The 11,716-nt window shown below is 41.6% G+C and overlaps 1 protein-coding gene across 1 annotated transcript in view; it reads right to left on the bottom strand.

Moving 5' to 3' along the window:
- Nucleotides 1-633: 633 nt before the first annotated feature.
- The window catches only part of CFAP97D1 (CFAP97 domain containing 1), a 58,835-nt gene continuing 47,752 nt past the window's right edge, over nucleotides 634-11,716 (bottom strand). Inside the window, exons 4-5 of the mRNA XM_083147579.1 lie at nucleotides 10,586-10,709; nucleotides 634-3,129 (exon numbers count right to left, since the gene is read on the bottom strand). Of these exons, the coding sequence (XP_083003705.1) occupies nucleotides 3,112-3,129; nucleotides 10,586-10,709 (142 nt within the window). The 3' untranslated portion in view covers nucleotides 634-3,111. The remainder of the gene's footprint in view (nucleotides 3,130-10,585; nucleotides 10,710-11,716) is intronic.

The raw sequence follows: 11,716 nt of genomic DNA, 5'->3' as shown, positions 1-11,716 counted from the left end.
TTGTTCACCAGCCAAGTGCAATTGGTAGCTCTTTCTTGTAAGCGTATCAGCAGCAATAAAGTTGCGGTATCTGGACCAGGCTGTCTCAGGATCAGCAGCAAAACGCGTTTCTCCGCCTGTGTATAACATCAGCGGCTTCCGCGATATTGCTGTCACCACTGCCTGTTCATCTATTTATAGTGGTCCCGTTGGCGGGGTATGTTTAAGCCGCACTTCCGATGTTACTATTATATATGCATTCCAAGCCTTGGAATGCATATATAATAGTAACATCAAGAGGCTTGGTTTTCAAAGATGGCCGCGGCATAGTGAAAGCCAAAACAAGAATGAGGCTTGGAACACGGATTAAAGATGGCCGCGAGAGACTATAGGTTACTGAAAGCGAGGCTTGGAATACATTTAAAGATGGCCACGAGAGGCTATAAATATAGCTATTGAAAGCGAGGCTTGAAGCGCAAACCCGGAAGTGCGGCTTAAACAACCCCCGCAAACGGGACCGCTATAAATAGCTGAACAGGCAATGGTGACAGCACAACTGAGGAAGCCGCTGATGTTATACACAGGCAGAGAAACGCGTTTTGCTGCTGATCCTGAGACAGCCTGGTCCAGATACCACAACTTTATTGCTGCTGATACGCTTACAAGAAAGAGCTACTAATTGCACTTAGTTAGTAAATGTAGCACAACACTCTTACTGCCTCCCATATTTCTTATGGTTCATGCCATAAGTAAAGACAGTGAAAAGGGAAATAGATCCCGCACAGAGGTGGGAAGGTATGTTTGCATATAGACCAAGTAAGAACCTGTTGCAGCAACCGAATATCAATTCAGACAGGAGACACTAACAGATACTGCAAAAAAAGCTGGCATTATGTCAGCGATGTTCAATCTGACACTTGTCAAAGGCCATCCGATGGTCAAAAGGGGTGCACATTAACCTTATTATCAAGAATAAAAAAGCCACCACATACTGTATAATACATTAACTCCAAAATATCCCTACATGCACTTACAGTAGATATACACTTGCTATAAAATGCTCTCACACCCCACACCATCCTTGCCCCTGGGCCCCTATCATCCTGATCCAGCCATTGCCGTTAGCGTGTGCTTTTATTTTTTAAAAGAAAACATCAGCCATGGATGAAGTCTCTGATGGTATAGCCTTCAATGTCCCTCAGTAAGGGCCAGATGAACTAAGCTTCAAAAGTGATAAAATGGAGAGCGATAAACAACCAGCCAATCAGCTCCTGTCTTACATTTTTTCAAACACAGTCTGTGACATGAAAGTTAGGAGCTGATTGGTTGGTTGGTTATCACTTTCCATTTTGTCGCTTTTGAAGCTTAGTGCATCTGGCCCTAAATGTGACCACCCAGCAGTGTACAGAGGACATCACATGGGCCGATTCAGACACGCTCGCAGCAGGCTGAATTCGCCCCGTGTCCGATCGTGGGGGGTCTGCGCATGCTTGTTTATAGGCATGTGCAGACCCCCTGTGTGAACCCCTTCGCCGCTGACTAGGCTGCAAGTGTATGGAGCTTAGCGAACAGGTCTGAATCAGGCCAATGAAGTGTAAGCAAGTGACTCCCATTTAAACATTCTCTGCTTTATTAGAGAGCAGAGAGAGAATATACCAGAGCAGGGTAAATAGTTTTAAACTGCAGATGAAGGTGGGTGACTTATTTTGAAATGAGGCCTGATGCTGTAGTGCCAACAGCCCCATTGTTAATCTAGGCTTGGTAATAAGCCAGGCAATTCCCTAGAAATATGGAGCATATAAATAAACCCCTCTGTCTCCCTCTGAGTTCTGCCTGTTCATTGATCTTGTTAGTCTATCCTATTGTCTATTATTCTGCTCAGTTGTAGTTACTAACCTTTCTCTGTGTCACTATTCTGTATTATCATCCTATTACTCCCAGCTTGTATCCATTTAGCTTCAATCTACCAGACTCTTGGTTTCCGGCAGTAGTTTGTTTTTCGGGTCCTTTTTATTGTCCATTTTTGTGTTATTCCTATTTTTTCAATATGTCGTGCTACTGACCCCCTTCATGTTTGCTGTCCATTTTGATTTTCACTTTCTTTGAACCACTTTATTTCTTATTTGAATAAGTGGCAAATGTGGCAGTTTAAGTTAAAAGATTTGCATGGGTATTTCTTTATTTTCTCTTTTAGTTACTGTGGAACTGCATTTTCCATGGTATGCACTGGCAGCTTGTGTTTCAACAATCTCCAGCATGCACTTACTAATTATTATTTCTGTTAGAAAGTTGGTTAGGTGCTACTTTACACCACATAGTAACATAAAGATCAGACGTTCTTTGTATCAACCTCTGCAATGGATTATTGCAGTTACTCACGGCAATCAAAGTTTGTTTAATACAAGTTTGTGCACTATATTAAATCATATTGGAATTTCCAAAGGATACCACTAATCTGCTACCAAGAATACTCTTTTGTTGGAGGAATTGTGGATTGGATTTATAATACTATTGTCACCTAACAAATTAGCCTATAACAAGAACCTATAAATTAACAGGTACACTTTTGCAAGTTCAGTAAGGATAATTTAGTACATATAGTTTGAAATGTCATTATTTATTTGATACATTCAAATTTGATGTTTAGTGGGTCTTTAAATTGGCAACTAAGATTGATTATATGTTAAACCGTAACAACCATGGGGGCATTCAGATGTGTCAACTGAAGTATTTATATGTGGCAAAACATTTACTTAATTTGATTTAAACATACAATCCACCAAGATAAATTACATAAAATAACAAATATTTTAACCCATCTTGATCTCAAATTCAGGAAACAGTTACATAACAAGGTAAATAAAGTATTTCTATAATTGCTATACCGTTGTACATGATTTTATATAATATCTAATATATTATATAATACTGATTTCAATAATTGTGTACCATGGGTTAACATTGATATTATATCAGTTGTCAAGCTAAGTGTGTTTAAATCTGTAAAAGGATATAGAAAAAGGAGAAAAACTGGTTTATTTCACAATGTGCTTATTTTTAGTTAACCTTGCTGCTAAGGATAAAAAAAAAGGTCGGGGTTCCCAGAAGCCATCACTGTCTAAGAGTTGGTTTTCATCTCATTCTTCTATCCTGTACATCAAAAACAGAATATTACAGTATATAGTTAAAAGCTTCACAACATGGAAACAGAAAATACAATCAAGCATATTATAAGAATGGCAATTAATCATTTAATTAGTAGATGCATAAGGTGCATTTGTAAAGATAAACATTGGCTTAGACTTCTTAGCGGTTATATATATATTATATTTAGAGAAATAGAAGTAAATCAATCTAAAAGGAACTACAGTAGCACTTCTAGAAAAAGTGGCTCCATTCCTGTACTTGCATATAGACGGTAGTGAAAACACATTAATTAAATAAATATTTTTTTTCAACCCCAAAAAAGTTATTCAACAGAGTCTCCACATTGGGCCAATGTTTCAAAGTAGAGACGCAAAGTTCTGTTGTGGTACCCAGTCTGCTCAGGCAATAATATGATTCCCAGATTAAAATATGGTACTCGGTATGGTATGGTATGCGGGCTCGGTGGCTCACTACGCTCGCCACGCTATCTACAATCAACTCCATGCCAATGTGGATAGTGGGGGTATGAACTATCCACGTTGGCATGGAGTTAAGTTACTTTATTTTAGATAGTTTGGCGAGCTTACAATCCGGAAGTAGCGTGAAACTACACAAGAACCAAAATATGTGCATGGTTCAGTTCATGAACAGAAAAGACTAGTGTTCCATAAGGTAAATTTCCATAAATATTACTCATTCATTCATACCAAAGCAAGGAAGAGACATCCCATTCTCATAGTGTTGCTGCTCCTACTACAAGTAAAGTGCAGCTGGCAAGGGTCTGGAATGGAGAAGGGAATGAATCACAATACTGGGTTGGAGCACTTTTGCTTTTGATGGCATTATTTAGAAGGAGGAGTGCAGGCCCTGAGCTATGTAATCTGAAATGGTATACACCCTGGATGTACAAGAAAGGCTACCTAAGTATCACCAAAAGCAGCCACTTAAAAGTGGGGGAGTTTGTCCCACAGAAAAAGTAAATGCAAACAAAGATGAAGTGGCGCTTGGGAAGTTTACAGTCAAAATATTTTATTAACACACTAGACAATTGATATATGAATAATAACAATAACACAAATAAGAATAATGGTAATAGAAACAGGTGTGGGGGCAATGGTAATCAATAGAATATGAAGTGGACCGTACCAATGGACATGAGAGACGGTACAGTAAGTCTCATTCCTATTTTTCCGCCTTTAGAAACCAATAGTACCAAATAATTGTGATATGGTTAGAGAAATTTAGCTTCAAGGAAGTAATAATTACTACACGACCGCTGGAGGCTTGTAATCCGCATAGGGTGGCATGTGCAGCTGATGACCTCACTAGGTACAGAGTGAGTGCAAAAGTGGGGGCACAATAGTAATCCAAGGTTAAAATGGGTAGGCTGGCTGGTTTGGGTAAAGAAATAGTCAAGGTTGGAAATGCTGGGGTCCTGTCCACTGTCTCCTTTCTGATGCGTTTCGCTGTCTGCAGTACAGCTTTATCTTTTGACACTTACACCACACCTAGTTAGGAGATCAGCTGCACATGCCATCCTATGCGCATTACAAGCGGTTGTGTGGTAATTATTACCTCTTTGAAGCTAACTTTCTCTAACCATACGACAATTACTTTGTACTATTGGTTTCCAAAGATGACAAAATAGGAATGGGACCATCTCTCATGACCATTGGTCTGGTCCACTGCATATTCTATTGATTATCATTGCCCCCACCTCACACCTGTTTTTATTACCATTATTATTGTCACGGACTTACCGGTCGCTTCCTCAGATACATCAATCTGAGTAGCACCGGCCATGACTTGGGAGTCACTTTCACCAACACAAGCCCAGTTTTAGCTTTCCACTTGCAAGGTATGCTTGTGCTTGCACTTGAACACACACAATACAATTATAAAAAAGGTATAACTCAGGCCAATATGCGTGAGTCATAAGTAGCACAGATTCACAACTGGAAATGTTAATTATTTATTTCCAAGAAGACTTCAGAGGTTTAGTTACAAAGATGGTTAAATATGTTTTTAAGAATACACACAGAGTAGAACAATCTCAAACAAAATAAGTGGAATAAAAACACAGAAACCCTAACTCACTTACGATCTTAGGTAATTCTACTGTGGGGGACTTTCACAGAATAGGTGGTATGGTCATTTCCAGCAGGTAGCTGAGGTCCCCTAGAAATGCACACGCAGCCCCAGTAAAAGGGACAGATATAGCTCTGGGATTTAACCATTTCTCTACTGGACAGTTAGGAACTGGAAATACATCCTCATTACATACTGGATAAGGGTTTTTAGCCCAGATGACACTGATCTCCTCCAAAAAGAGAAAGGTCTTGAAACGAGATCTGTATCTTGACACCTTGACTGTATTCTCTGACTAGCCAGGAAGCCTGGTGGCTTGCTTATCTGTGTATGTGGAATACTTATTAATATTTAGAACCCTGATCTGGTCCTCTTATCAGGAAGACAGAATTTGCCCTCTCTCCCTGGCCTGGATACATGCAGGTCAAGCACAGCACACAACCCATTTTTTCCCACCTACCTAGGTCACGTTTAAGCTGAAATAATGAATATAAGATATAGCACTTATAATACACACAATGGGAGACATATCATTTTGGGATCCGATCAAGTGATGGATTCTGACACTATTATTATTATTATTTGTATTATTGTTATTATTAATATATTAATTGTCTAGTGTTAATAACATATTTTTGCTATGAACTTCCCAAGCGCCACTTCATCTTTATTAGCATACAGATGTAGCGCCAATTATTAGTGCTGGGGCTCGCCAGACCACACCCATTGGCAAGCCAGTGCTACATCCGACTCGACAGGAACCCTGCCCGTCTCCGCTTCATGGAGACAGGCAGGGTTAGGGGGGAGCAGGGAGGTGGGGGACCATGTTGGGAACCAGCAGCGAGGCAGTGGGGACCCAGGCGAGCTCCGTTGTAAGGGGACACACGCACCCCCTTCCGGTGGCTGGCGGGGGCTGACGAATCTACCGCCAGCCACTACAAGGAAGAGGGATGCTCCATCTGTACACCATGGATGTATCTTTAACTATGTAACTATGAGTGACAGGTTAAAAAGAGTTAATGAATGTTACAGTTGTACAATGAATGTAACATATACATTGGCTATGAATATGCCTTCAGGTATCTTATTGTGAAGACTACAGATGCTTTTCTTAGTAAGATATCACAGAAAGGCCCTTATTCAGATCTGATCGCAGTACACATTTGTTTGGAAAATGGGCAAAACCATGTGCACTGCAGGTGGGGCAAATGTAACATGTGCAGAGAGAGTTAAATTTGGGTGGGGGTGTGTTGAAATTGAAATCTAAATTGCAGTGTAAAAATAATGCAGCCAGTATTTACCCTGCACAGAAACAAAATAACTCACACAAATCTAACTCTCTCTGCACATGTTACATCTGCCCCACCTGCAGTGCACATGGTTTTGCCCATTTTCCAAACAAATTTGTACTGCGATCAGATCTGAATAAAAGCCTAAAGGTCCCCATACACGTACCGATCCCGGCGGGTCCGATGTGTGCTTTGAGGTGCCCACTCCCACGGCACCTCATCGCAGAGTACAAAAAGTATGTGCTGCACATACTTTTTGTACTTGCTTTTCATCACATCGCATCGCATTGCATTCACAAGGCATGCACAAGGCATGCAATGCGATGTGATTGATGCTATTTAAGCCCAGAACGCACGCCAGGATTGGAGCGTGTATGGGCACCTAAAGTGTATTAATCCTGACATATTAGTGTTAAAGTCTTAGCTTGCTGGCTAAGAAAGTTTAATTGGCCTTAAAAAATTGATCCAAATAAAAGCTGGAGTTATTATATTTCATTAATAATTCATGATGAATTGCCTTTATGAGTGGCTTATATTGCTTGAAGTTGCTTTTTGTGATTCTTAATGGCTTTACTTAGTTGAATTTTCATTGAAGTTGTTTAAAAAGAAGGATACTGTATGGTGTGACCTTTAAATTCAGGCCAATAGACTCAAAGTCTGAAAAATCTATTTGCACTACTAATAGCATAACATGTGTAGGTGTTATGTATAATCAACTCATTAGAGGGGGGATATGGACCAACACAGTTAATTAACACTGATGAGTTTAAAAAGCACTTACAGATGTAGTTCATCCATAAGGAAATGTAAAAATAACAATAACACTCATAATTAGTCACTGTATTATCATCAGGGGGTTCTGAATGAAAGTGGAATGTCAAGTTAATATATTTTCTTCTCCCTCTTTAGTATCTCAATATATTGATATTGGTAAAGCCGATCATATATCTAAGCTGCGATTGCCTGTTCTGCCGATGCTGATTTGAACCACTGATCCAACCTGCCAACCAGGGAGGAAATTGGGTAATTCTCTGTTCTACCAATGCCTTGTTTGAGGGATCATCAAAATCCAACTTGTTCTCACTATTTACTGATAACGACACAAAAATGATCAGGCGAATCAGGGATTTTTATCATATAAATCGCACATTAGATGTATGAATCTTTCAGCAGTCACATTTGAATTGACATAAGTTGGGCACACACATGTCCAATCCTTAGGCGATCCAACTCCCAAACAACCGGTTTGTCCAACATTGGACAAGTGTGCACCCTCCATAAAGTGATCTTTTCCCTCGATCCTGGTTGCTTGTGGAGTCTCCTGGTTTTAAAACCGGCAGATGCAATCATTGACCTGCCAACCTATATTTAAGTTTGTAGGGTACTAAGACCAGAGCTGGTGACTTATCTCCATCCCAACAGCTTTGAATATGATCAGTGTGGAGGTAGTGCAGGACCCGGAGGGCAAATGCAATCTGTGGTGGCGGACATGGTCGAAGGCAGTGGTGGTGGCAGGCATGGTGATGGTATTTGGTTGTTGTGTTGGGTCTGGATCATGGAGAATACAGATCCCATTAATGCAGAGTTCAACAAAGGTGTATTGTGACAGTTTTACTGTTTAAAAAAATTACACTGTGGCACAATTCTGGAAATTCAAGATGGCCACAGCAAATCAATTGTGGCTCATAGTGTCCTCACCAGTGGTGTAAAAATAGCCCCGCAGACCCCGCGGTGGTGGGGAGGTGCTGTGTAGATGTGGGTGCCGGGGTCTGCGGGGCTATTGTAATGCCGCTGCCACTGCCGGGAGCTCACCTGTGGTCGGAGCCCGGGACCTACAGAAGATTTTTCTGTGGTCCCCGCTCCCCTGGCCCCTCCTGGCTTCTGCTTCTAATCTAAATGGACTGTCACAAAATGTCCGCCTACATACAGCGGAAAACTGTCTGCTGTATGGGGGGGGGCGGACATTTTTGTGATGGTCCGGTTTTATTAGACACTGGAGCCAGGATGGAGCGGACAGAGGAGCCAGCACCACAGACAAATCTTCTGCGGGTCCCGGGCTCCGACCACAGGTGAGCTCTCAGCTGTGGCAGTGGCACTGGGGGTGTAAACTGCAAGGGGGGCGCTGACGAAATTTTGGTGGGGGGGGGGAATATTTAGTTATGCCACTGGTCCTCATCCTACCACCACCAAATTACTTTGTGCCAGCTAATATTAGCCAGTGCAAGGCAGGGGCAGGCAGTCCAATGGCAGAGGAGGAGCTGATAAGAGACTGAATATGCAGCCAGGCAAAAGATCTTAAAGACCTCCCCGGTTTTGGGCAAAAGCAGAAACCTTTCAAGATGTGGAATGTGTTTTTACAGTCACCACCGGAGAATTACTTTTTAACCACCCACTTCGGCAGGAGAAGCCTCTTCCCGGAGAGGTTGTGACGGCTGGCACAATAAATGCGTTCAAGGCAAAGTTGTACAAACATTTACTGGATAAAAACATCCATGGGTACAATTAAGAAATATAATCTGTTTGTAAAATATCAGAACCTACCAAATCAGCAATGGTTAATCTATACTAGGTTGAACTAGATGGACGCAAGTCTTTTTTCAGCCTTACCTACTATGTAACTATGGGGGTCAGGGCCGGCGCCACCACTAGGCAGCTCTAGGCATTTGCCTAGGGCGCCGGCACCTGGAGGGCGGCAGTTCGCCCCTCACCCCCTGCACTGTGGTACCTGCGTAAAAAAAACTTCTGTCCCCGGCGTCCCTGCTGAGTGCTGGTGTAGGGGTGTCCGTGCCGCCGGGGGAGCCTGCGGCGCTGTTATCGTGTATACGCTTGTCGCGCCCGGCGGGGTCCCTACAGAGCATAGAAAATAACGCCGCGCGCATAGCGCTAGTTATTTTCTATGCTCTGTAGGGACCCCGCCGGGCGCGACAAGCGTATACACGATAACAGCGCCGCAGGCTCCCCCGGCGGCACGGACACCCCTACACCAGCACTCAGCAGGGACGCCGGGGACAGAAGTTTTTTTTACGCAGGTACCAACCAAGACCCGACCCCCCCGCCCGCCCGGCACCGGGGCGCCCCCACCCCGACTCGCCTGGGGCGCTCCGGTGCCTTGCACCGGCCCTGATGGGGGTTATTCTAGTCCATTCTTTCTGACAAAATCCTTCTTAGATGGACAAAACCATGTGCACTGTGGGTGGGGCAGATGTAACTTGTGCAGAGAGAATTAGATTTGGGTGGGGTTTTTCTACAAAGTGAGATCTATATTGAAGTGTAAAATCATGCAGTCAGTATTTTCCCTGCACAGAAACAAAATAACTCACCCAAATCTAATTCTCTCTGCACAAGTAACATCTGCCCCCCTGCAGTGCACATGGTTTTGTCCATCTAAGAAGGATTTTGTCAGAAAGAATGAACTAGAATAAACCCCTATATGACACTGTTACCCCCACCGGTAAAGAAGGAAGAAAAGGATGCTATTTGTTACACAAGTTCTGGGGAGGAGGCACCTTTCATGTGAAGGTGCTGTAAAATAAAAGTGCCACATTAGGGGGAAATTTACTAAAGGAAATGTGTAAAAAATAGGTGTAAAAATAGGTGTATTTGTATCCAGAAATACACTTATTTTTTACATTTTCTATCCCGAAAATACGGCAATTCGTATTGATAGCACATCAATACGAATTGCCGTATTTTCGGGATAGAAAATGTCAAAAATAAGTGTATTTCTGGATACAAATACACCTATTTTTACACCTATTTTTTACACATTTCCTTTAGTAAATTTCCCCCTAGGTGTCTTGTCTTTATTTTAAACATTTTGCAGGACACTGATCTGTTTCAAATTTGCTGGATATGGAGAAAGGGAGCTGTGAAGACAAACTGGAGGTAGGAGCAGATAAGGACTGGCAGTGGGGTGAAGAGTTTGTGGGCTAAAAACTGTCACAGCTCAAAGTGAAAATTCATTGGGGAAGCTGTCAGTTTGACAGGCTTTTAAACTAGTATTTAATAAATTCCATAACTGACTCCTCTGATCATTAATAAAACCTTTCATAGGTTTTAACACAACGCTGCAGTGAAATCACCTTCCACTCATCTTCCCATTTCTTATGATCGTAGCTTGGCTTGCTTTCTTCAATCCTCCTGTATATTTGCTGGTTCTCTGTAGTGATCCTCACAAATTCTTTGTTGCATGTCCTTCTACCGTGACTATGAAACAGAAAATAAGTGTATAATTACAAAAAAAAAGACAGCATAGTTATTAGTGGAATAAAGTTTAAAAGACCACATTCAAATTGTCTACTGTGACAGGATATGTGTCGTCGTGATGCAGTGGAGTTGTGGACCTAACAGAGTGCATTTTTTTATTTCTTGCTGATATCATAATAAAAAAAACTAGCTATTTTATTTTTTACATTAGAAATCTTTCTCTCTCCATCCCTCTTCCTTCCCTCCCCTCACTGCTTTTTCAGTGGTTGCCTGTCTCTGTCCAGTCCTAGCTATGAGTGTGTCTCTCTTCTTGTTCTTCGCTAACTTTTTTTGGAACATTTCTTTTATTGTCCTGCTCTTTTCAATTTATTGCTCTCACCAACTGAATAAACATAGTAACATAGGGGTTTATTCTAGTTCATTCTTTCTGACAAAATCCTTCTTAGATGGATAAAACCATGTGCACTGCAGGGGGGCAGATGTAACATGTGCAGAGAGAATTAGATTTGGGTGAGTTATTTTGTTTCTGTGCAGGGAAAATACTGACTGCTTTATTTTACACTGCAATATAGATCTCACTTTGAAGAAAAAACCCACCCAAATCTAATTCTCTCTGCACAAGTTACATCTGCCCCACCCACAGTGCACATGGTTTTGTCCATCTAAGAAGGATTTTGTCAGAAAGAATGAACTAGAATAACCCCCATAGTAACATAGTAGATAAGGCTGAATAAAGACTTGCGTCCATCTAGTTCAACCTAGGATTTAATAGCTTATCCCTTGTTAAAGACAGAATATGATTCATTTTAAAGATAGAATATGATTCTTATTTGTACCCTTGGATGTTTTTAACCAATAAATGTTTGTCCAACCTTATTTTAAACGTATTTATTGTGTCTGCCGACACCACTTCTCCAGGAAGAGAGTTCCACGGTTTGACTGCTCTGACCGTAAGGAATTTTTTTCTTTTGAGGGAATGAAATCTTCTTTCTTCTAATCTAAACTTG

This window comes from Crinia signifera, chromosome 6, assembly GCF_055691185.1.
Source record: "Crinia signifera chromosome 6, ASM5569118v1, whole genome shotgun sequence".
Classification (NCBI taxonomy): domain Eukaryota; kingdom Metazoa; phylum Chordata; class Amphibia; order Anura; family Myobatrachidae; genus Crinia; species Crinia signifera.
The sequence above is the reverse complement of the archived record's forward strand: the minus strand, read 5'-3'. Positions and strand labels throughout refer to the sequence as shown.